We start from the raw sequence: 27,102 nt of genomic DNA on the forward strand, positions 1-27,102 counted from the left end.
GGGCCTTCCTTAGAAAGTTGCATAAGTTTGAGTGGTTAATTTCTACTGCTCCTTTTCTCATTAACTCTGTAATTTTTTTTTTTTTTTTTTTTTTTTTTTTAAGATTTTATTTATTTGACAGAGAGAGACACAGCGAGAGAGGGAACACAAGCAGGGGGAGTGGGAGAGGGAGAACAGGCTTCCCATGGAGTAGGGAGCCTGATGTGGGGCTTGATCCCAGGACCCTGGGATCATGACCTGAGCCAAAGGCAGCCACTAAATGACTGAACCACCCAGGCGCCGCTTTTTTTTTTTTTTAACTTGCTTGATTTTATACTGCTTTTTTCTCTTACGTTGTAAATTTTGGTAGTTCCTAACATTATTCATAAATATGTATTTGCTTTAGCCAGACATACCAGATTTAGAAAAGCAGAACTACTATTTTTACTAATAATATGTTTACTGGAAACAGTTTAAGATTTCTTTGCAGTTCCTTTTGTCTGTAGGATATATCTTACTAGGGATGCACAATTAGCCCGTGTTTTAGTTACTTGCAATAACTCCTCTCTGTGGTTAAGCCACCAGCTCAGTACGTAGTTAAATTCAAATCTTTTCCTACTTTCAATTTTTGGGTTCCCCACTTTTCCTTACAGGTAGCTACTTTAATAGATTCTGCTTCTCCTTCCATTTTTGTTGTATACATTTTTCATATATTCAAATATATATTCATATTACCCCTTTTCTTAGATAAAAGTTTTCATACTATATACCCTATTTACACTTTGTTCTTTTACTTAACTGTAGATCCTGAACATCACTCCATAGCAGTTACAGGAAATATTCCTCATTCCTTATTACAGCCACCTGATCCTACATTGATCTACTTTAGCTTTTTCAGCAGTCCCTTTTTGATAGTTTTTTGAGTCATTTACAGCATTTGGCCATTACAGATAGTGTTATAGTAAATATGTGTTTTGTATATTTTTGCCACTTTTAGAGTTACATTTCCTAGGATTCCGAAGATGTGTATGTACTGCATTGGGTAATTGCCAAATCCCTCTCCATTTTTTATTCCCACCAGTAATGTGTGAGAGTCCCCTTCTCCACACAATGCATGTTGTTATCTGTTTCAGGGTCAGTTGCATTTCTTTTTCTGTGCACTGTCTGTTCATACCTTTTGCCTATTTTTCTAAAGGAGTGTCTTTCTCTATTTTAGAAGCTATGTATTAACTCTTGGTGATATGAATTGCAGGTATTTTTTCCATTTTATCATTTGTCTTTGTACTTTGTGCTTTAAGTTTATTTTTGTCATTCAAAAGTTGTATATTTGCTAGTTTTTTTGTATTATTTAAATTAATTCTTACTGTTTATAGTTAGGAAACCTTTCCTTATTCTCAGATTATATCAGTTTACATTTATCCATTTATAGAAGAATTCACCCATATTTTCTTATGATATATATATGGTTTCATTCTTTATATTTAAATCTTTGCTTGATTTAGAGTGTATTCCAAATCTGTGAGAGACAGATCCAGTTTTTATTTGGTTCTATATGATTATACATTAATTCTTATTATATCACTTACTAAGAAGTTCTCTTTTACTCACACTATTTGAGATGCTGTGTTTGCTTTTTGTGTTTGTTTTCGCAGTTCTAAAATTTAGTTTTATTCTAATACATTAATACTAATGTATGCCAGATAACCTAGTGATAATAAGTTCAGTAGTTCACAACATTTTTAGAAAGCATGTAATAAACATTTATAGAAAATTTTGTAAAGAATGAAATGTTTACTATAATCCTTCTTAAAAGCCTTGGTTCATTTTGAAAGACCAACATCGAATTTTTAAAAATCAAAAGAAAGGAAAATAAGTCCTTCCCCCCCCCCCATACACACAAAATACATAAGAACTGCTCCCTGGCATTCATATTTTAAGTGCCCAGAATAAAATGGGCTAAATTTTCAAAGGCAGTTAATAACAGCGTGTACAAGGACTTGTTTCATTTGATATAGCACCAAGTAAAGTAAGAGTAAATATGCCACGGAAGAGTTGTGTTTCTCCTCCAGCTCTCGTATTGCCCCATTCTTCCTACCAGGCCACAGGACATCAGCAGGCATCTTTGTTGCCCCACTAAGGAATCAAAGCATTTTCATTTTAATATGGCTATTCAGATTATACTCGCTGGTAAAGGTTTTTCCTGCCAGATAACAGTGGATGTAACTATGACAGTGAACACAAGCAGGTGTTAACTTCTTTGATTAGGAATAAAGAACTCATTCAGCAAACTCAGATATTTCTTGGTCTTTTTTAACCTGTCATGTAAATCCTTTTAATTATTTTTTTGCTAATTATAATTGTTATATATATCAAGGGAATTTTCCCCAAGCATACCTGATCTATTTCTATTTCCTGATGATAAAGTATGCTTGCTTTACTAGTGTCATGGGTTTTCTTTTATTCTTTTTTTTTGTACTTTAATTTGTTACTCATCAAGGCAGATCTTACATTTTGATTAAAAAGCAAAACTAACAAGTCGATCCTAAAGCACACATTTCTAAACTGAATAACATCTGAAAACATAAGACTTTAATTACATTTTCTGTTGAAAATTCGACTCGGGTGTTTTTGCAAGAACTTACGTCAATTTCTAACATAAATCATGTCCCTCAGAGCATGTGTATTCTCGAAAAATCTTTTTTTCCTTTTTTTCCTTTTTTTCCTATTTTTTTCCTAAAAAATAAATTTTCCTATGTGCTAATTAATACATTTTTATAACAAATTGAAAATTCTGAGTAAACAAGGTAAGTTTAACAACAAAATAAATTCAGCATATATGGCTAATTTATAAATGTCTTAGTGTAGGGGCGCTGGATGGCTCAGTCAGTTAGGTGTCTGACTCTCAATTTCAGTTCAGGTTGTGATCTCATGGTTTGTGAGGCTGAGCCCTGATTTGGGCTCTGTGCTCAGCAGGGAGTCTGCTTGGGGACCTTCTTCCCTGCCCCGCCCCTCTGCTCGCTCACTTGCTCACTTGAGCTGTCTCTCAAAAAAAAAAAAGAAAAAAAGAAGTGTCTTAGGTAAAGGCAGCGGTGAATTTGCATCCTGCAACTAATCTCTAAATCCAGTTGGTTTTTTTCCTGGAATTTTATAGACCTAGTGTCTCACAGAGCCATATACCACAGTGCTAAAGATGTCTTTTTTGGTGTCAGTCTATGCAAAAAGCCTCTGATGAGATACTTTCCCCAAATGACATGGAATTTTTTTGTTTCTTTTCCAGAAAATAAGGAAAATCTATCAACCACTTACTCTTCTGAACAAATGTTAGGTCACTACCAATTTTAATTATTAAATATTATAAAATATTTTTTTTGAAGTTCAGACATTTCTGATGTTTTTCAGTTGCACCCCCATAGAAGATAACTGAATAAAACACACTAGATGATTTCAAAAGATGAATCTTCATATCTGACTCATTTGGCACATCCTTAATTTCCAGATAAAATCAGTAGAAATGAAACTAATATAATTTTCAAAGAATTCATAGATGCCAGTCTTAGGACAAGGAGCTTCTAAATGCATGGATGAGGAGCTTCTGCTCATCTTACTAGGTAAATGCAGTTTTCCTCATGAAGTAACTGATATTTTCTGGTTTATTTGTTGAACTTTTGTTTGTAGGAAGGCATACACAAAGGGCCAGATCTTGTTGGTTTCTGTTCTGGAGAATGTTTCTTTTTGTCTGGTAGGTAATATTCCAGGACCAGCTCTGTTTGGGCTTTGTAAGCCTTCAATCTCTTGAGAACCATCTCTCATCTGTTACTCTCACACTGGATGAGAGGCTTTCCAGTCAGATCACCAAGGCCCGTAGTTTTGGGAGAGTCGAATTTGATGTTGTAGACTTGGTGGTGAGGTGGATGAATTTAGCAAGTGGATGTTGCTTCATGACCTTGAAGGGCATGTTCAGATTAATCACTCTATCTGATAAACTATCCAGGGCTTCTGCCTGTGAAAGTGCCTTGGAAAACTACGCAATAGCCAGCTATATTGGGTGAGATTTTTCAGCTCATGAAGGGCCAAGCAGAGTCATGACGTCCAAAATGAGCTTCCCTTGTTCAGTGAAAGTCTTGGCTAACACGCCAATTTCTGTGCCCCAAGCCTGTTTCAGACTGGGTCCCTGCTGGAGAGGTGCTTCAGCTCGGAGTATTGGTGATGTGCTATGACACACCTTGCCTGAGCTCAGTGCCACCATGATCACTGTGTTCAGTGGGCCTGGACCCCACAGATAGCGGGGCTTTGGCCTTGCTGCACACTCACCCCCTTCTGTGGGCTGGCAGCACTGTGAGCTGGCGGCTGCCTTTTGTTTGGTTTTTAATTGTATTGATATGTATATTCTATCACTTTTCTTACGCAGATGGAGAAATTTTAAACTAAAGAAGTTAAAAATAAGTCTGACTTTATTAAACTGTACACAGATTTTTTTTAAAGATTTTATTTATTTGTTAGAGAGCGCATGTGCGCGCGCGCATGCGCACGCGTACCCACACACACACACACACACACACACACACACACACGCATGAGTGAGGTAGGAGTAGAGGGAGAGGGAGAAGCAGACTTCCCACTGAGCAGGGAGCCCAACATGGGGCTCGATCCTGGGACTTCGGGATCATGAACTGAGCTGAAGGCAGACGCTTAACCGATTGAGCCACCCAGGAGCCCCTGTGCACAGATTTTTAAAAAAACATATTTATTTATTTATTTATTTGTTTGTTTGTTTTGGGGGGAGGGCAGAAGGGGAGGGAGAGGGACAAGCAGATTCTGATGCCCCGCTGGATCCCACAACCCTGAGATCATGACCTGAGCTGAAACCAAGAGTCAGATGCTGAACTGACTGAGCCACCCAGGTGCCCCTGTACACAGAATTTTTAGGGGTACCCGATGTTCCTAATTTCACATCCAAGTGTAATTGAATTACCAGCAAATGAACTTTAAAATTGCAAGTTGTATTACTGCTTTAAACACTAATGAAGTGTTATTTCCTTACAGTGCCACAAGGTTGCAGTAGTGAGAGAAGATAAATTGGAAGGTAAGTGTTTTAGCGATTTAGCAAGATTTTCCTCTTACGGCATCAATGTAGGTACCGTAAAAAATCTGCCCCTAGCATCTGCATACAATATATTTAGCTATTTAACTGAAAAGCTGAATATTCCTTTTATTAGTAGTTTCTGAAACATGTTAAAATAGGATACCACCTCTGCCTAACTTTCCATTTTTAAGACCAATAGCTGCTGACATTTACAAAGCACTTTTATTACAGGATTTCAAAACTCATGTCATTCATGCAAAAAACTATCATGAATACCATATGGAACAGCTCATGAACTGGAAAAAGACAGTAGTCTCTAAATACTGTGTTGTGTTCCCTAACAATTTTTTAGGAAGAAAATTAAAGAATGCTTTTCTAAACTCAGAAAGACTTAATATAACTTCTAAATTAAATTTATCTTTCCATTTAAAGGCTATTAATATTACGGTTTTATTATTTAAAAATCCAGTTCAAAGGAATTTTGTAACAGGGTCCACATGATCTGGACATATGTCTCAAGATGAAACCTGCACTGTTGTACTTTGTATACAAAGACTCCTGCCATTGGCATCGTTTTCTTACAAAATAACTCTGAGGGATTCAGGGTAGTGGAGATGTCCACTTTTGTCTTTCTGAATTCCCACAGTGGTGGCCAAAGTGAGATTTATTCATTCAGTAGATACATAATGAGTATTTACTCTGTCAAACTCTGTGGTAGGTGCTGGAGACTCAGTCACAGTCCCTTTCTTCGTGGAATCTAACATTTGTTCTTGTGATGTTCTTTTGTGGTTTTTTTTCTGCAGACTTAGCTGGCTAGTAGTATTTTTGTTATAGTTGCTTTCTCTGCACAAAAATTGAATTATATAATTGAGTCTTCTCAGATAGAAATTATTCTTTAATTATATACTAGAGTGTAAGATTCTTCCCTGATTGAAAAAAATAAAGAATATATAGTCATCATCAATCATTCATTAATGTTTACTGAAAGTCCACTGGATGAGTGATACCCTCACAGGTGTTGTACTTAGAACTGACTCACCACCACCTACCTTGTCATGATGTCCCAGTTATAGACAGAAGAGTTGATGTTGTACTGTGTATGTGACTCTTCGGCCTTTTAGAGCTTTTGGACCACCACAGATTGCAAATGGTTTTAATGCAGAAGGGTTTCTTGTTCAAGTCCCCACATGCTATGAAGTTTGTGTATTAACAGACTGCTTTTCCTGTTGACTTGTAGCAGTGAAGTCCAAGCTAGCGGTGACTGCCAGCATCCATGTGTACAGCATCCAGAAAGCTATGCTAAAGGACAGTGGGCCTCTGTTCAATACGGACTATGACATCCTTAAAAGCAACTTGCAGAACTGCAGCAAGTGAGCTCCTTAATGTTCCTTGTGGGCTTCTTTACGAATTGATTTTGTAAGATGTTTACACAGTGGCTGCCTCTTAAGAGTGAATGCCAAGTCTAGTAAAACCCCATTTATCTTGCAGTAAGACACATGCCTGGTTTTATTAGTACATCATAAGGTGAAAAATAGCAGCCCATACTGAAAACCCCAGTGGACTCCCCATAAATCCATTCCTCATGTATTTATCCTGTCACTGCCACCGAAAGGTTTGTTGTGCCCCCTCATTACTCCCTTACCGCAGTCTCTGCTTGTCTAAATCCCACCCATTTTTCAAGAACCAGTTCAGATGTCCTTCAAAAACTATTTCTAATTTGTTATCCCTCTACCTTCCATCCAAAAGCATTTGATCTTCCACAGCCAGGATCAGGTGTTGTTCATCTTTTGTATCCTTTGTATCATTTTCAGTGAGGTGATGGACTGTAATGCACAGGCTTGTGTTGCGGCTTTGCTGCTTAATAGCCTGGTGGTTTTGGACAAATTACTTAAACTCTTTCGAGCTTTGGCTTTTTCATTTTTAAATTAGATATAATAATGCCTACTTTGTGGGGTTGTATTGAAGGTTCAGGTCAGTTCCCCAGACATATTAAGCACTTACTACTTTGACAGGTACTAAGTGAGATCATTTGAATTCATTCTACAAAGATCTAATAAGTACCTATGCCATGCCACACACTGTAGAGTGAATATGGCCCAGTACCTGCTTATAGAACTCATGGTCCTAAGGGAGGCAATTATAGTATAGTGTGACAATGCTCTAATAGGAGTAATACTGTGGGAGGATGTTTGGGGGAGCATTCATCCCCCATTTTTGAGTGAGGAGGCAAAAGAGAGAAGGCTTCCTGGAGGCGTGGCAGCTAAGCTGAGGCCTGAAGGCCTGAGTAGAAGTAGCCAGTCAAAGGAGAAGTAGGAAAGTAAGGACAGAGCTGGGAGAAAACCTGGTGCTTGTGTGGGACCACAGTCATTTTCTGTGGCGGGAACTTAGAGTGAGAGGTAGGAAATAATGAGCTATAAGACGGAAGTAGGTGTCAGATTATATGCTTTGACCGCTAGGATAAGGAGTTTAGACTTTATTCTGAGGGTACTGGGGTGCCACTGAAGATTTTGAAGCAGATGAGTAAAATGATCAAAATTGCATTACAGAAAGATCACTTGGGGGTGCCTGGGTAGTTAAGCATCTGACTCTTGATTTTGGCTCAGGTCATGATCTCAGGGTCGTGGAATTGAACCCTGTGTTGGGCTCTGTGCTCAGCAGGGAGTCTGCTTGAGATTCTCTCTCCCTCTCCACCTCCCTGTGTTCATGTACGTGCTCTCTATTTTTGAATGAATGAATGAATGAATAAATCTTTTATTTATTTATTTATTTATTATTTATTTATTTATTTGCCAGAGAGAGAGAGAGAGAGAGAGAGGGAGAGTACAAGCAGGGGGAGTGCCAGGCAGAGGGAGAAGCAGGCTCCCTGCTAAGCAAGGAGCCCGATGCAGGACTCAATCCCAGGACCCTGAGATCATGACCTGAGCCGAAGGCAGACGCTTAACCATCTGAGCCACCCAGGTGCCCTTGAATGAATAAATCTTAAAAAAAAGATCACTTGGCTGCAATGGTGAACAAGATCAGAAGGGACTGAATAATTGGGAGACAAAGACATCAGTGAGGAGAAATGTAGTGATTCGGGGTGGAGATGACAGTTACCTGAAGTGTAATAGTGGTGTTGGGGGTGAAGTCGTATGAAGGTTAAAAGAGTCATGCTGTCAAAACCTGGATTTTGTAATGCTTGGGGACCAGATGTGTGTGTGTATGGGGTGGGGGTGTTCATAGTGTTAAGGATGGTGGTCATGTGTCTGGATGTGTGATGGTGTCATCACTAAGAAAGGGAATATGTGGGAAGGAGTAGGCTTGGGGAGAGAAGGGAAAACGATAAATTGGGTTTGGACATGTTGAGTTTGGGAAGCCTGTGGGGAGTCCAAGCGGAGATGTCCATGCAGTAGTATAGAGTCAAGGAGAGAAATCTGGCTTGAAGATAGAGATTTGTGAATCAGAGAAAATAGCTAATTGAGCCACAGCAGTAGATACAGTCATGCAGAGAGAATGTATAGAATGAAAGAGGGCAGAAAGTCAAACTCTAGGCCACAATTACTAGCTATATACTTTGAGCAAATTATTTAACCTCTCTGTGCCTCAACTTCCTCCTCAGTAAAATGAAGCTAACAAAGGTGTACCAACCTCAAAGGGCTGTCAAGGAATAAATTAATGAATATATATAAAACACTTAGAATGGGGGGCGCCTAGGTGGCTCAGTCGTTAAGCATCTGCCTTCGGCTCAGGTTATGGTCCCAGGGTCCTGGGATCGAGCCCCGCATCGGGCTCCCTGCTCCGTGGGAAGCCTGCTTCTCCCTCTCTCACTCCCGCTGCTTGTGTTCCCTCTCTCGCTGTCTCTCTCTGTCAAATAAATAAAATCTTAAAAAACAAAACAAAACAAAAAACACTTAGAACGGTGCTTGGCACATAGTAAGCACTATTTAAATGACAGCCATTTTTCAAGGGATGGCAAGAGAAGAGGAGCCTAAATGGGAGCAACCAGAGATGAGAGGAAAATCACAAGAGTATATGGGGTTCTAAAAGCTAAGGAAAGAGTTTCAAGGAGGGACTGATTGACAATGTCATACCTTGCTGAGAAGCTAAGTAAAATAGGAACTGAAAAGTGTTCGTTGGATTTAGTGTTAAGAGGGTTTTCAGTGGAGTGACTGGATTCTGGTCAACTGAGTAAATGGGAGCATGAGAAAGTGAGACAGCAAATATGAAAAACTCTTTCCAGGAAATTTGACTGTAAAATGGAGGAAAAAGAGAGGTAGCTAAAGAGGAATTGAGACTAAGGGAGGGTCTATCCACTTTTAAAGTTGAGAATGCCTTGAACTTGTACTGTTAGGAAAGAGCCATAAAAGAAGAAATGGTTGAAACTACTGGGGAAGATGGGATAACTCATAGAACCAGGTCCTTGAGATGAAATAGATACAGACTTTCCAAACATAGTTTCTGGAAGTTCCATGAGAATAGGAATTGTGTCTATTTTGTACCCATAATGGTGCCTAGCAAATGGTAAGCATTCAATAAGTAATTACTGAGTGAATTAATGATAGGCAATAGTTCTTTTATTCTACAGCTCAAAACCTTAGGTATAATAGGCATACAAATATTTATTAAATAAATAAATATAATTACATAGCTAAAGAGTCATCATTTATAAGTGGTGTTTTTTAGGGAAGGATCATAAGAAAAGATGAATACCCTGATATGTTTATGTAAATTACATTATTAGATTCCAAAAATAACCTATATTTAAATGTACTTATGGCATGTGAAGCTCTAAAAATCAGTTCTTCTGTTGTATCTGATTAAGTAAGTAAACAGGAATAAAGGTGACTCAAAAGTTCAAAATGAAATTTGCTCAGGGACCACTAAAGTAAACATGGCAAGTAGAAATGTGGCAATAGGAAGCACTTTAATGAAACTTTACTTAAATATTTAAAGTATCGTGGGTAGAAATGTGAAGAATTTATCTCCAATAAAGAAGTTTGTATTTGGTCCTGAGAATTATGGGCCAGCTGAGATCTGACTCATTGTTTCGTGTGTTTTAAGAAGTGCTATGACAGGAAGAAAATTGAAATTTTAGGACTGAGCAGATTCTTCTCTCTTCGGACATGTTCCCAGCCTAACTTGGTCTCTTCCTTATTGCCAGTTTCTGGTCCTGACCCTAAGGTGTGGAATGTAGACCAAACGGAGAAAGAATTTTCTCAGGGCCAACTTTAGATGTTGACAATGAAATAAACATTGCTCTTTTCCTTGTACATGGAAGCACTGCAAGGCTAGAGAGGAAGACTAGTGGGTGAAAGGAAATTATTTCCGTCTCTTCTTAACTCTGATGCACAAAATATCTGTGTTAGTGTGGGGTTTTCTGAAGTGGACCGTAGTAAATCAGTAGAAGATTTTTGGAGCTATACACTCTAGGTTTGAGGCTGTTCAGTCTAAAGTTACTTCTGAAATTAAAGGATTTATCAGAGACTTTTTTCTTAGGCTAGTTATTCTAGCAGTTAATGTTGAAGTTGTGCCTGGTTGATCTCCTAGGTAATTACTATTACCACATCGTTTCTTTCTTAACCTCCATCTTCTCCTATCCCAAGAGAGGGAAACCAGAAGTCTTCACTTCCAGGGACTTCAGTTATCATTCTTTCACTAGTATTTCTGTGTGCCAGGTCTCATACTGCATACCTAAAATACAAAAGATGAATAATGCCCTTCCCTACATCCAAGGAGCTCTCAGCAACCCCCAGTAAGCTAAAGACTGGGGGAAATCAAATGTTGTTCTTTGTAAGAAAAGTGAGGGAACTTTGCTTTAAGCACAGCTATGATTTGTGTGAAACAGGCACATCTACAATGATTATAGAAAAAGAGATGAATGTTCCCTTTAATATGCCATGCATACTGTGCCAAATTTCACTTGGTTTTGGGCATACTTGTCTGGTGCTGTTAGTTGGTATAATTAGAAATTATTAACAAATGACAGTGAAGGACCACCAGTCATACGAACCAATGGCTTTGTTCCCAGCTTCTTCCTTGTTTTAAAGCATGATCCACTCTGGCCGGGAGAGTTGCCAGAAAATTTGTTAATATTTAAAGCTCATAATTTTGGTTCAGTCAATATTTATTGCATATGTAGTCCTATAAGTTGAAGGTCTTTAAAAACAAGAGATAATCATTTGACTTCCCAAGGATGGTGAGATTACTAATCTTTTGTTATTTTTTGGTGTTTTCTTTTTGTTTTGAATTAAGATGCTCTGTTCAAGAAAGTAAAGATATTCAATATGGTACGATGGAAGACATCAGATTCCAGTCCTGGTTCTATTACTAACTAGATGTATAATCTAGGGCAAGTCCCTCAGTGTCTCTCCAATACTTGTTTTATATTTGAGAGTTTTGTACAAAATAATTTCTAAAATCCATTTTAGTTCTAAAATTTTCTAACTTAATAGTATTAGAGTTAGAAAGTATTGTGTGAAAGAAGCAAGACTTTGAAATTAATGTAACATTTGTGACCTCAGGTTTAGTGCCATACAGTGTGCAGCTGCGGTCCCCAGAGCTGCTGCTGAATCCTCGTCTTCTGAAAAGTTTGAGCAGTCAAATCTTCAAGTATCAAGTGAGACACCAGCCAATAATGAGTTGACAACCAATGGTCATAGTCTACCTACCTCCAAACAGATTTTCCAGCAGCCCAAAGGGATAATGGGAATGTTTGCCTCTAAAGCTGCTTCTAAAACCCAAGATGTCAACAAGGAAACCAAAACAGAGACTAAAGAGGTAACAAATGTAAGTCTTTAAAGATATGTCTTGATAGCTCAGAATGGGTAATGGAAAAGCATTAGAGTTCCAATGGTAGTAGATTAGTCACATAATGTTCTGATGTATAATAATATGTTCTAGTTTTTGTACTTTAGTCTGAATCCTTTAATTCTTGATATTTTCATCTGAAAGAGTCCTTTTTCTTTCGATAATGCTTTTCACCAAGCCTTGGATTCTCCTGTAAAATGGCCCTGTACACATTGCAAGATTGTTGTGCAAGCCAAATAATGCATATGAGAACATTTGAAAATTACAAAGTTCAAGGAATTGTATATTAACAATACGTCATTTTGGGAACATCTTATATTCTGAGCTTTACCATGTATGCCTTTCTTCTTAGTATATTTAACATTCTCGTTCTGTTTTATGAATTTTTGTTTTTTTCTTTAGCTGCTTCCCTTAGTTTTTTATTCACTCATCTGAAGCAACTTAAATGGTCTCATTAAAACACTATTTAAAAATACTCCAGAAAAGCATAATTATTGTTATTATTGTTACTACCTTCATTGTGATTTTACAACTTCCGCTTTGGGAAAGGAAAGGGGAGTGGAAGGAAAACACTAACATTTATGGAACTACTGTGTGCCAATACTTTGATCTTTGCTCAAATCCTCTAACAGTTCAGTGAGGGAGAGATCTGTGTTTTGTATGTGTACTCAACTGAGCGCTAGACTTGTTGAGTGATTTGCCTGGATATCAGATTGCTATTAAGTGGCGCAACCAGTGTTCAAATCCACTTCTGATTATTACAAATGTAACGTTTTGGAGGTTCTCCCTCCCTCTCAGTGTGTACCATACTGCCTCTGATCTGTTTTAATTCTGTCAAACTAAGTAGTTTTTTAATATACGCAAAAGTTTAGACACATTCATGGATAGTAAGTCTGTAAGAACAATGAGCAAGTAAGCTTTGGAGATAAACATCAGATACTCTGGTCTGGATTTGTTCTTATATCTAATGCCGACACATTTTCCATGATTTTTTTTTTTTTTTAAAGATTTTATTTATTTATTTGACAGAGAGAGACATAGCGAGAGAGGGAACACAAGCAGGGGGAGTGGGAGAGGGAGAAGCAGGCTTCCCGCGGAGCAGGGAGCCCGATGTGGGGATCGGTCCCGGGACCCTGGGACCATGACCTGAGCCGAAGGCAGACGCTTAATGACTGAGCCACCCAGGCACCCCCATTTTCCATGATTATATAGAGATTGTGCCATCATGACGGTGTGCCCTGCTATTGAAGAGATTAAGACTGCTACTTGAAGAACAGCCTTAGACACTAGAAAAAAATTACGTGTGTTTTCTGCTTTTAGGTATCTTCCACAGGCAACAAGGCACCAGGGAAAGGGAATGTGATGAGCAATTTTTTTGGAAAAGCTGCTATGAGTAAGCATGTTTTTACCTTCCTTTGATTAATACATGAATGTTAATATAATAACATACTTGAGGTGAAAGCCACCTTGTTCAGTTTTTATCCATCTGGTATATCATGCAGCCTTCCTGCATCCTAACATAAATTTGCAGTCTACTGACCAAATATTGAATGGAAGTAACCCCACTGGAACAGTGGATTTTATGGGTGAGCTGGGTTCAGTTTAGATCTCTTGTAGGGTGGTTTACTACTCCTGTTTTTACTTCCTGCCTTGGAAAGAGAATTTATTATTTGTTTCATAGGGCTCTTGAAAATGAGTGACAAAATAGAAGGGAGGCTGCTTGGTTATACAGTATGGTGTTGAGGTTAATATCCTAGGTGCTGGGCTCAGGTTCGCCTCGTATGACAATTATTAATTATTACCCCTGTCTCCCAGGGGGCTGCATAAACAAATCTTCGGCTTTCTGGAGTTATTTTTTATAGATTACTCATGATAATGAACTAGACCTCAGTATGAATTAGAAGGACCCGGGAGGTAGTGGCCACTTAAAAATAATACTTTTTGAGAAAGCAAAATCGCCTTTATTTAAAAATTTTATTTAAATAAGAATTCTTTCATATGGAAAGAACCAGTAGTCACATATTTTCATACTTCTCATACCAAGTACACATCCCCTGAGGGTATGTAGCATAATACCAGAAAGAATTCAGGAGCCACGGGATAATTATGGCACACTTTCTTGGAGCATCAATTTTACAAAGATCTTGTGGGAAGGCGTTTTGCAAACAAAATTAATCAGAATTCTCTTTCCCATGATGGTTAAATTAGTGGTTGAAGGAGGCTTTGGAGTGATAGTGTTTATTTGCCAACAAGCTATCACAAAAAGTTTTTGTGTTCTGAAAATAGATGGAAAATTTGATACTTTTCAGGTTATTGAGAAGCACATTGTGTTGTTGCAGGCGGAGTGCACAAGGAGGGCTCCCAACTTCTGTGAAAATAGATGGTGGCTAATGTCACTGGCCTGCATGGCTGGTACTGGGCCACCGAACTGAATCAGATTGTGTGGTTTCTTGGTGACTTTTAGGTCCACATTTTCATTTGTTTTGTTTTATTTGTTGTTCTTTGGTGCATTTGTAACCAGTGAATTTAAACATTTTTATTATTTCTAAAATATATAAGCCATGACTATTTGCTAGTCATAAAAAAAAAAATCAAGCTATACAGAAGTATACACTTGTTTATTTAGGAAATATTTATTGAGCAACTACTGTGTACTTGGAACTATTATGCATGGTGATACAAAGGAGAAAATGTAGGCAAGTGAGATCTCTGCCCTCATGGTCCTTATATACTACTAGGAGAGACAGACAAAGAATAAAGTAGTTAATGATTATAATTGCTAGGCAGACAGTAACAGTAATAGAGGGAGTGGAGAACTGGATAAAATAAAAGAATTAAATATTTACCTAATAAAAAGAATGGCTTCTAGAGTTGATTTATTTAACAGATGTTTTTTCAGGGATGAATGTTTAGAATAAAATGATGAATATTTTTATTGTATTTGACACATGACAAGATCATTGCAATGAAAATGAGAGTTGGAGGAAAGAGTTGTGGGGACTTGAAGCATTTAAAACTTAATGCTGGACAATAGCAAGTGTAACAGTTACCCTTATACATTGCTGTGAGGAATATAAAATGATGTGCTTATTCTAAAAACAGCATGGCAGTATTTCAAAAAGTTAAACAATTATCCAACACTTCCACTCCTACATATCTACTCAAGTGAATTAGAACTGTATGTCTACACAAAAACTTGTACACAAATGTTCATAGCATTATTCATAATAGCTAAAAAGTGGAAACAACCCAAAGGTCCATCATCTGATGAATGGATAAACAAAATGTGATATAACCACACAATGGAATATTACTGTTATTTTTTAAAAATATTTATTAGAGAGAGAGAGAGAGGAGAGAGAGAACACGAGTGGGGGAGGGGCAGAGGGAGAGGGAGAAGCAGACTCCCTGCCGAGTGGGGAGCCCGATGTGGGGTTTGATCTCAGGAGCCGAAGTCAGATGCTCAACTGAGTGAGCCACGCAGGCCTCCCACAATAGAATATTATTGAACCATAAAAAAGGCATGAACCTATGCTATAACATGGATGAACCTTCAAACATGTGAAATGAAAGAAGCTAGACAGGAAAGGCCACATATTGTGTAATTCTTTTTATACAAGATGTCCAGAATAGGCAAATCTATCAAGACAGAATGTAGAATATTAGTAGATTAGTGTCATGGGCTGGGTTGGGATTGGGGAGTGACTGCTAATGGGTACAGGGTTCCTTTTTGGGGTGATGAAAATGTTCTGAAATTGGATAGTGGTGATGTTTGCAGTTTTTAAAAACCACTGAATTTTACACTTTAAAATGGTGAATTTTCTGGTATGTAAATTATCTCATTAACAAGAACCTTAATGCTTTATATGTGAAAAAAATTACAGCATTGGTGACAAAATTAAGAAGTCATCTGTATCCTGTAAAGGTGTTTTGTATTTTCTTGAGTATAAAAAGGAGATGCTTTTAATTAGTCAAATGATACAAATGACTTGATCATTCAGATAAAAAGGAAAAAATAGAGATTAAATTTTCCTTAATCGTAGTCTGAAAATGTTGCAGTGAGCTGCCTTTTTACCAGCTAATTGGTCACTTGTAGCTGCATATGTGAATGAGTTAGGAGTTCCTCAAATACTGTGAAACCAAGACAGAGAGTAAAAACTCTGGATGCTGAAATCTGTTTGGTCACTGGTATTTTAATTAAGATCAGTTTGCTGAAATTGGTAGACTTGATGCAATAGCGTCTCTTTCCTTACCCCAACAGGGAGGTAGGAAATAGTTAACGTTTTTTTTGTAATTTTAAAACAGTTGCTGTCAATAGGATATAAATTCTGTAACAGAATGCAAAATTTGCATAAACTTTAAGGATATATATGCAACTTCAGAGAACTCGCTTTTTGAGGGTCAGTTACTGATTCTGGACCCCCTGGAGATGCATGTTTACTCTCCGATTGGTGGAAAAGTTTGAGAAGTACTGATACTTGAGAACAGCAGTTTTGAAAAAGCGGGAGAGAATGCTGCAATTCTCTAGTGAATTCCACCATTCAGAATTCTCAGTGAAGTCTTCAAAAAATAAAGTATAAACAGATTGCGTGTTATATTTTTATCCATCATCTGTTCTTTCACATAATATACTTTATTTATAAATTATTAAACTAAGCTGTGTGTAATGGCCAAGGCTAAGATAGCAATTGTTTTTTTGTACACTATAGCTGGCTTAAGCTATTTTACAGCATATAACCAAAGCTACTTATTGAAGAGCCTCAGGCTGTTTACAGCTTTCTGAGAGTATTTTGTGACTTCTCTTGAAAAAACTGTCACTAAATATAGCAGGAAGGCTATTCTTCTGTAATTTCTCAGATGGCTAGGCCCATCTTGCTTGCATTTCTTAGTCCTCTGCGCAGCATAGTAGTTGTTTTTGTGTTTTTCAGCTTGGTGTAGGGAAAGAGGTAAGGATTTTGAGGAGTTAAACTGACTTAGGTTCAAATCCTGACTCTTAACCTTTTCTATCAGTGTTACCTTGGAGTAAGTTACCTTGTGTATAACCTCACATACTAATCCCTTTTAATCCTTAAAATAGTCTCATAAATATTACTTCAGTTTTTACAGAGAAGACTGACTTTTAGGTAACTTACCCAGAGTAAAACAGTATGACTCAAACTTTTCTGATAACAAACTAGTCTTTTAATTATATCATTAAGATAAGTAGTGAGATGATAAGAGTATCCAGGTTTAAGAATATAGAATATAATAGAAAGTAAGATCTTGGTACAAATTTCTGTTGTCACTATTTGTAAGCTGTGTACTTTGGGAAACATCTTTTATCCCCCAGACTCTTAATTTTCTCATCTAATAAATGAGAAAGATGTTAGCTCATAAAGTTGTATTTGCTTTTTGTAAGCCCTGCTTTTACTATTATTTGGCCTGGGGGCTGTGATATAATGAGGGATTAGCAAGAGGCAGAAATGAAAACAGAGCTAGAGTGGTAGTTGGAAAGGAGACATGTTCTCTGACTAGACCCTGAGTTCTGTTAGGACAGGGACTGTTTTTTATCCCTTTAGCCCCTGCTCCTAACAAATTACTTGGCACTTAGTAGACTGTCAGAGGAATGATAGATTAATATTGCATGATGAAGTTATATATCATCTGCTCTACTGTTTTTGTAGATAAACTTAAAGTCAATTTGGATTCAGAACAAGCAGTGAAAGAAGAAAAAATAGTGGAGCAACCTCCAGTGTCTGTCACTGAACCAAACCTGGCAGCCCCTACAGGCCTGAAGAAATCCAGCAAAAAAGCAGAGCCTGTTAAGATGCAGCAGAAGGAAAAAAAAAGGTAGGAAAATTTTGTTGCCTGTGGGGGAGGAGTGTCTCTGCTGGGGGTGAGAAGGTCTGTTTGGGCTTATTGACAGCAGGCAGTTTTCAGTTGAGTACTAAATCCTACTTAATGCCTTAGGGATACAGCTGTATAACCAAAATGGAGAAGGAAGCTCAGTAGCTTATCTAGTGAAACTGAACTGTGGAATCAGCCAGTTTAGATGATTTAGAGCCCAAAGCCAGTTTTTTGGGCCCCATCTATCTAAATTGATTGTCTTTTTTTCTTTACTTCATTTTAAATTTGTGGGCATGGCATAAGTATGCCTGATTGTGTCTGTGTGTCTGTTTTTCATTTCAGATTGCCAGGCGAGGGGTTACTGTTTCCAGTCAAATTTAAGAGAAAAAGTTCTTTGTTTTCTTTTTATATCAATGAGTTTATTTTTCAAGTGGTAAAATGTAATTAGAAAAGAAAATAAAAAGCACACAAGCTGTTAAAAATGGATCCAGGAATTTGAGACACTACCTCATAGTTGGTAGGAATTAGTCTGTTGAAAGAAATTCTAAAGACACTGTCAGCACTGATAGGCCCAGAAATACCTAACTTCTGTAGCAAGGCTGGGGCTACTGTAGTAGAAAACATCAACAAAGTGCTGAAGTTTCAGAGGGTCAAGGCTCTGTCCAGTGGGCCTTATCCCCAGGAATATGTGATGCGGGTAGATTAAAATGTCCCCTAGCCCATGGGTAAGATACTCGTTGTTGATGGTTATAGCCAGGAATGCATTCAGTATTTCATTACCAAGTATGATGTTAACTGTATGTTTTTAGTAGATGCCCTTTACTAGATGGAGGCAATCTTTTTCTCTTCCTAGTTTGCAGAGGTTTTCTATGAACGGGTGCTGAATTTTGGCAGATGCTTTTTCTGCATTTATTGAGATGCTCATTTGGTGTTTCTGTTAATGTGGTGAATTTACCTTCGTTGGTTTTTAAATGTTAAACCAACCTTGCATTCTTGAGATAAACTTCACTTTGGTCATAAGACATTATCCTTTTTATAAATTGTTGGATTCTATTTGCTAGTATTATAAGGATTTTTTTGCTGCTGCATCTGTCAGGTCTGTAGATCAGTTATTTTCTTTTCTGTTAATGTCTTTATCAGATTTCAGTATCGAAGTTACACTAACTTCATAAAATTAGTCAGGAGTAGTTTCCTTCTCTATTATCTGAGTTTATGTAATATACGTATTATTTTTTTTCCCTAAAGATTTGATAAAATTCACCAGTGAATCCAAACCCAGAGTTTTCTTTGTGGGAAGGTTTATTTTATTAATTTGGTTTCTTTAAATAGAGCTATTTAAATTTTCTTGTTCTTGTTGGGTCAGTTTTGTTTTTTTTTAAAATATATATATATATATATATATATATATATATATATATATTTTTTTTTTTTTTTTAAGATTTTACTCATTTGACAGAGGGGAGTGCAGGCAGAGGCAGAGGGAGAAGCAGACTCCCTGCTGAGGACCCTGGGATCATGACCCGAGCCGAAGGCACTTAACTGACTGAGCTACCCAGGCACCCCAGTTTTGGTTATATTTTTAAAGGAATTTATTTCATCTAAGTTGTTGAGTTTATTGGCATAAAGTTCCTAATATAGTCTTATTCTTTGAGTATCTATAGAATCTGTACTTATCACTACAGATTCCTTCATTCTTTCATTGCTAATATTGGTAATATGTAGTTTTGTCTTTTTTTAAATCAGGCTTATAAAAAGGTTTATTAATTTTGTTAATCTTTTGCCCCAAAATAACAACTTTCGGCTTTGTTAATTTTTTTCTATTTTATTTCATTGATTTCTGCTCTTTATTATTTTTTTTCTACTCATTTGAGGTTTGTTTTTTTCTAGCTTGAGGTAGAAAAATAAGTTGATATTTAAAGTTACATAAGAAATAAGTTACTTGAAGATAAAAACTATATCTCATACATATTTGAATAGGGTGGTAGAGTATCCAGAGGAGCTAACTAATGACAAGATGAAGTCTAGGTTTTTTATTATGTCATTAGAATCACGTTAAGGTCTTAGGTCTATGCCTTTGCCCATATTTTCTCTTTAAAATATTTGGTTTTTTCTCTTTAATATCTTTGTCTCCCCTTTTTATCTGATAAACTTCCACTTAGCTTTCAGTTTTCAAGTAAGAGTCTTGTCCCATAACATTTTATTTGTCCAGTAATATCTATCACATTGTCTTATATTTGGTGGTGTTTATATCTATTTATTTCTCCTGCCAGAGCTTCTTGAGAACAGTGTTCTTCATCTTTCATCCTCCGTGTTTAGCCAAGAGCCTCTACTTAGTAGCTGCTTATTTAATGCTTGTTGAATGGTTGAAAGGCCAATAGGAGAAGTAAGAAGGAATTTGTAGGAATTTGTAATGATTCTTGATGAGCTGGTAAGTAGCTTCCAATGATCAATATAAAGAGCTAGAAAAATGTTTAATTCTGGTCAACCCATTGAGTGACTTAGTTGTGGTCAGTTAGCAGAGTGTCCTTAAAAAGAATCCTTATTGGTCTACTTTGACTCTTCTGTCCTCTGGAATTAAGACCATGGGTTATGAAGCAAGACTCATAGTAGCATATAAATACTTATATTTTTGTTTTGTGTAACATGCTTAAATTATTCCTGGATGCCAACAGGGGGAAGCGAGTGGAGTTATCTGATGATGAGACAAAAGAAACTGAAAATATGAAGAAAAAGAGGAGACGAATCAAACTTCCTGAGTCTGATAGCAGTGAAGATGAAGGTGGGCATTGCTATTAATTTTTGGCTAGTGGGATTGTCTCAGTCAGCCTGCTATAATAAAAATATCATACACTGGGTGGCTTAAACAAAACAGATTTGTTCCTCACAGTTCTGAAGACTGAGAAGTCCAAAATCAAGGCACTGCCTGATGTGTAGTTCCTGGTGGGAGCTCTCTTCCTAGTTTGTAGGATATCTTCTTGCTGTATCCTCATGTGGTAGAGCGAGAAATCGTCTCTCTTGTGTCTCTTATGAGGGCAGTAATCTCATTCCATTAATTACCTCCCAGAGGCCTCACCTCCAGATACCATCACATTAGGGATTAGAGCTTCAGCATATGAATTTTGGGGGAACACAAACATTTTAGTCAGTAGCATGGGTCAATTCTTATTATGCTTAAGGAGTTAAAAAGTAATTTATTATAGGTTACAATGACAGTAGCAATCCTAGTGTTGAGAGGCATAGAGCACCATTAAAGTCTACTTTAGCCTTTTGACCAGAACCATCATTTTCTGGTAATGTGCCAAAATAACGAACATGTAAGAGAAAAAGGATTATTATTGGGCACCTGGGTGGCTTAGTTGGTTGGGCGACTGCCTTCGGCTCGGGTCATGATCCTGGAGTCCCGGGATCGAGTCCCGCTTTGGGCTCCCTGCTCAACGGGGAGTCTGCTTCTCCCTCTGACCCTCCCCCCTCTCGAGCTCTCTCTCTCAAATAAATAAATAAATAAATCTTTTTTAAAAAAAGGATTATTATTATATATATTATCAAAGAGCTTTTCTTTTTAAAAAATGAAGTGGAGATCTTCCTTTGGCTACCTTCATGTGAATCTTTTAAAACGGGTAATATTGTAGGCATGAAGGGTGTTGGTGGTATGGTGGTGGTCCACACTACATAAGTAAAACTGTGCTAAGATTAAGACTCTATAGTATCATTGTCGAAAGGGAATGATGCCATGGACCCTTTCAGTATTAGGCTGTGGGCACTGTTGTAAGATAAACAGAATAAGGGCAAGATTCTTACCTGGAAAATTAATGTGCCTTTTCAAATAATATCAAGTATCCTAAGAGCCAAGATCTCTTCCCAAAGAGTGTAAATGTGTAAATGAAGGTGTCTAGAAAGAGGAGGCTGTTAAAGAGAAAGATGCCTTTGTTGAACTCATATGCCAGATGAATTCTACCCTGCTTTGAGAACAGTGGTGAAAAGCTTGAGTTTCTGTAATCAGTTCTCCATGAATTTTTACCATACTGGGTATAAAACATTTTGAGGGGTTAGGGAGATCTAGTCCAAAGGAATTCAGCATCAGGTGAAGGTACAAAGACAAACAAACTGATGCTAAAAGAGATTAAAGAAGAATAACAAAGAAAAAGTAATCTATTCTGCTGACAAAATAAACTTGCTAGACTCTCCTCTTAACAGAAACTGCTGTAAGAAGAACTGAAAATGGCAACAGAGGTTCCCCCAAAGCAACTCAGCAACTGTACATGTACAAATGAGTGAAAAAGCTAATTATATAAACAGATGATCATAAAGTAAAAGAAATGAACCAGACCCAAGAAATTGTACAAGGAGATTAAATCTGTGATAGAGGGTACATCTTTGACTCTTCCATGGATTTAGATCCTAATAGCCATGCTTACATGTTGGAGTTTATGGCCTCTGATATCCCATGAGAGGTATAGTGCCCACCAGAGCTAGGGTTTTTTAATGACTCTGGAATGGGTAGGGATAGGGCATTGTGAGCATCCCAGAGGGGCAGTTGCTCTATACTCATTCCATGTCATTTATCAAAATGCTTTGACCAAGACTACTGAAAGGAGGATACCCAAGCATGTAGATGAAACAAGAACCATCAAGGAACATTCTGACCAGTTAAGAATTGAGGAGAAATAGAGGGAATTCCATGCAGATACACGGGAAAATAATTAGGAAGTAACAGGAATGTGTGCTAATTGGATTAATCTTCCGTATTTCCAACCAGGAAAAGGACTTGGGGAAGATTCTGGAAGAGTCTTTCAAGCCATCAGCCTAATGTACTTTGGAAAAGATAAACTAGATAAACTAGATACTCTAGTGAAGGAGTCCACTCTAAGTCAAGGAATTACTGTGGTTGACTGAGCACTCATTACATACTTCTGAAATATTCTCTGTAGTTCTGATCCTTAGCCCACAAAAATAATACCTGTGGGTGATTAGAAATATGAGTGGGGTTATTTGGAAAGAAGTGAGAAGAGATGTGATAGAGGTGGACAATCTATAATAATGGATAATATAGATGAGAGGCTGTCAGATTTTTTATCTAGTAAAAATAATTTTTAGCATCTGACTAAATTTATAAACCTTTGCCATTTTATTCCTAAATTTTTTCTTTGTCTCAAAGCCAATGAGCTTTAATTTAAACCTTCACACTGTCTCTAACCTATTACCATTTTATTACCAATATATGTTATTCAGTATGCTGCCTTCAGCTGGAAATTAGCAGATGAGCAACAGGAGTGGAGGAAATGGCAGGGACTTTGGAGTCAAACAGACCTGAATTTAAATCTTACCTCTTCCACTTACTGTATGACTTTAGGCAGATTATTTAACTTCTCCATTTCTTTGTTTCTCCATTTCTAAATTGGGGAGGTTGTCACACACTGTGTAGGTTTTTTATGAACATCAAATAAGATATATCAGCAGTGCCAGGACAGTGCTTAACATAGCAGGTTTTCTTACTATTCACCCCACTTTTTTTAGGGAGGTGTTCAGTAAGTGTTTAACAGTAGTAAGTCTCTTCTTAGAAAGTTCTGTTCAACTTCGTATGTTTAACTCTCTACTTAAGGGACTTTTCCTTTGTTTCTCTTCCTGGCAGAGGCATGAGCACGTTAAGCAGTTCTACGTACTCTGTAAAACAAGAAAAGGCCAGACCCAGAAAGAAATCACATTAAGAGTAATGTCTACATTACTAGGAAAAAATAGTTTTAACTGATATGTTTAAGTTTTTGCTAACATTTTCAGTTTTTGCCAGTTGCTTATGGAGAATGTTAAGCAAATGACCCTCCTCTTTTTAAAAGGTTCAGATAGGTAGTTTAAAAAATTTCCTAGGAAGCTATGAATGATTTCCAGGATTTCTAATTACCTGTCTCTGCCATAGAACTCTATATGATTAAACAGTGGTTACATCACTGGATCCTTAAAATTAGTTTTACCACAGTTCTTTTTTTTTTTTTTTAAAGATTTTATTTATTTGACAGAGACACAGCGAGAGAGGGAACACAAGCAGAGGGAGTGGGAAAGGGAGAAGCAGGCTCCCCGCCGAGCAGGGAGCCCGACGCGGGGCTTGATCCCAGGACTCTGGGATCATGACCTGAGCCGAAGGCAGATGCTTAACAACTGAGCCACCCAGGCGCCCCTTTACCACAGTTCTTATTCTGCACCAACAAAGGTTGTTTTCCTGGGATAAGTGTTACATTTCACTATTTGAGTACCTTTTATCTGAAGAGCTGCAAATTCATTGCAAATATATTTAAACTACACCAATGTATGAAACATTCCTTATGCTTATGTCACTAAAAATACATCAAGGGAGAATGCTTGCCTTGATGGTAAAGACTGAAATAGGCAGACATGGATTCTAGCATATGAATGTGGGCAAATTTTTTTTAAAACAAATAATAGGAATAGGGATTTTGTGGGATTATTATGAGAATGAATGATTATTGTTTGTAAAGCCCAGAAAATTCTAGTTGTTTTCCCTATCCTTCCTTTCTTAAAATATTTTACATAAAAACATTTTTTTAAACAAAGTGATACACAATTTGAAAAATCAGATAAAATAGAAGTTTTGTAATAGATAGTAACCTCTCCTATCTGACTCATCTAATTGACTGATGCTTCTCTTGTCAACTTTCTCCCATCTGCCTTCCATCTTTTGGGGATTTGTTGAAAATTCTTACTCATTCCAAGTTCTTGGCTCCCTCTTCTTTTCTCTTCCCTGGTATGGTGGGGATGGGGGTGAAGGGGCAGGTTTACAGCATTTCATTCCTTTGTCATCATTGTAATGATTCTCTTTGGGTGGATGTGGAAGGGAGAGGGAGGTATATGCTGACTTTTCCTTGACCTAGAAGCCCCTCATCCCAAATGTAGTTCAGAAAATGATTGTTTTCCTTTATTTAAAAATATTGTTATTTGTTGGGCACCTGGGTGGCTCAGATAGTTAAGCGTCTGCCTTCTGCTTAGGTCATGGTCCCAGGGTTCTGGGATTGAGCCCCACATCAGGCTCCCTGCTCAGCGTCCCTCTGCCTCTCCCCCTGCTCATGCTCTCTCTCTCTCTCTCTGTATCTCTGTGTCTCATATGAATAAATAAAATCTTAAAAAATATATATATATATATTGTTATTTGTGTTCAGTGCCAGGGAAATTGTGATGTTTCTGCCTCTCTGGAGGTTAGAGTTGGGGGGAATCTAGATAAACAATTCCATACAGTTCAGTGAGAGGGGTCTTAGAGGGTGGCACTAGGATTAAGTGTTTTCATGGTTACCGAAGTGGAAATAGAATTAAAACTCCTAAATTTATTACTGTGAGTACTCAAAATTCCTTTTCTTTGGCTTTCTCACTATGTAAACTTTCCTCCTGCCCGTGAAAAACATGTGTACAGCTTTCTTAATTGCTATACCTTCAGAAAAATGGGAGCTTGGTTCTGTGGTTTGACTTCTTTGCTTACTTGAGCTCCTGTCATGTTCTAGCCTCCCAGAGCTGTGTTACTAGCTGCACCACTTTCCTCATATGTTTCTGACTCTTGTTTCCCAGAGCTTATAAAGTTTTGGGGCCCATTTCATACTGAAGTGTATAATTTATTGTTTCGTTCTGGCTTTTGTTTTGCTTCACCTCTTTAGGTCATTTGGCCTTGAACCCTCCACTGTCATAATTTTCAACACTGACCTAATCAGTTGGGAGAATTTCAGATCCAAGACTTGTGCTAAAAATCTGAATACAGCCAGGAGGTTCAGGGAGCAGGTGAGGCTAAGCAGCTACCCAGTCTTTTTACCAGCAATTTCTTTGTGATGATTAAGCAATAGGTCAGCTGAGGATTTTCACTTCCTCTCTCATGAGCCTTATACAAACCACTATCTCTGGAACTGTTGAGGAATGATGGGATCCCTCTCTGGTGATGCTCTCTTCTCGGGTGATACCACTTCCAGAGCAATATTGCCTTCCCAAAAGTGTTCTTTCCTGCTAATCTCACTGTAGCAAAGCAAACCTCATCAATGGGCAATCACTAGAAATAGCTGCGCTGTACAATATTGAGCAAGTCTTAGTTGTTAGAGCTATAATTGTGACTGTTTCAGGGTAGTTTTTTCTTCAAAGTTTGTGCTCTTAAGGTCAGCTGGAAAATTTCAGTCTAACCAACATCTGTAGGTGATTGCAAATAATCCTTACATCACAGTCACAAAGACTCTGGGATGGAACATTTGATATAATCTGAGAATTATATCCACTTAATCTTAAAATGTCTGCCCTGAATGGTGAGGCAACACAGGGTAGTTGGACTAGTAAGGCTGTGGCATCAGACTGACTGGGGTTGAAAACTTCCTGTTTCAGTTGTAAGCTCTGTGACCTTGGCAAGTTCATTAACCTCTTTGAGTCTCTTTTTTACTCAATTGTAATGTGCGAATAATATTTGTTTCTTAGGGTTGTTGTGAGGATAAATGAAACAATTGTAAGTGGAATACATGACACATGGTGGATGATCAGTGGATATTTATAAAACAACTTTATGGGCGCCTGGGTGGCTCAGTCGTTAAGCGTCTGCCTTTGGCTCAGGTCATGACCCCAGGGTACTGGGATCAAGCCCCGCATCGGGCTCCCTGCTCCGCGGGAAGCCTGCTTCTCCCTTTCCCACTCCCCCTGCTTATGTTCCCTCTCTCTCTCTCTCTGTCAAAAAATAAATAAAATCTTTAGGAAAAATAAAAAAAAAAATAAAACAACTTTATATCCTGACTCTCCTGTAAAATAAGAAGTTTAGTTAAGATGATCTCTAAGGTTGAGGTGCTTGGGTGGCTAAGGCGTTAAGCGTCTGCCTTTGGCTTGGGTCATGATCCCAGGGTGCTGGGATCGAGCCCCACATCGGGCCCACTGATCAGTGGGAAGCCTGCTTCTCCCTCTCCCACTCCCCCTGCTTGGGTTCCCTCTCTCGCTGTGTCTCTCTCAAATAAATCTTTTTTAAAAAATTTATATATCTTTAAAAAAAAAGATCTCTAAGGTATATTCCAGCTTTAATAATTCTTAATTCTCTGGTTTTCTTTGTATAAAATTAAGAAAATGTGTATTTTTTTTTTTTTTTAAAGATTTAGCTACCTGTGGAGACAGAGAGTGAGCAGGGGAAGGGGCAGAGGGAGAGAATCTTCAAACAGACTCCCCTTGAGCACAGAGCCCAGCATGGGGCTCAATCCCATGACCCATGAGATCATGGCCTGAGCTGAAACCAAGAGTTGGATGCTCAATCAACTGAGCCATCCAGGCGCCCCAAGAAAATGTATATTTTAAAGATATATAACTGCAGAGCCCTTGGTTGTCATGAATTACTGCTTGCAAAATGTCCTTTGTTGGACATGGAAGTTTAAAAAGCCATTGGAGGTGTTGTACCAGATAGTGCCCCAGTTCTCTTATCT

General features: G+C 37.8%; 1 protein-coding gene and 1 pseudogene across 2 annotated transcripts in view; one reads left to right on the plus strand and one right to left on the minus strand.

Annotated features, from left to right (window-relative positions):
* Window positions 1-27,102, plus strand: part of POLD3 (DNA polymerase delta 3, accessory subunit) — a 52,243-nt gene that overhangs the window by 13,857 nt on the left and 11,284 nt on the right. The window contains exons 4-9 of one of the 2 annotated variants that reach the window (XM_032427179.1): window positions 5,023-5,062; window positions 6,300-6,432; window positions 11,563-11,827; window positions 13,169-13,241; window positions 17,512-17,677; window positions 20,347-20,453. In XM_032427179.1, the coding sequence (XP_032283070.1) occupies window positions 5,023-5,062; window positions 6,300-6,432; window positions 11,563-11,827; window positions 13,169-13,241; window positions 17,512-17,677; window positions 20,347-20,453 (784 nt within the window). The remainder of the gene's footprint in view (window positions 1-5,022; window positions 5,063-6,299; window positions 6,433-11,562; window positions 11,828-13,168; window positions 13,242-17,511; window positions 17,678-20,346; window positions 20,454-27,102) is intronic. The other variant, XM_032427180.1, reaches the window with a different exon arrangement.
* Window positions 3,405-4,317, minus strand: LOC116646442 (annotated as a pseudogene).

Source organism: Phoca vitulina, unplaced genomic scaffold (genome assembly GCF_004348235.1).
Source record: "Phoca vitulina isolate PV1807 unplaced genomic scaffold, GSC_HSeal_1.0 scaffold36, whole genome shotgun sequence".
In the NCBI taxonomy this organism is placed as follows: Eukaryota; Metazoa; Chordata; class Mammalia; order Carnivora; family Phocidae; genus Phoca; species Phoca vitulina.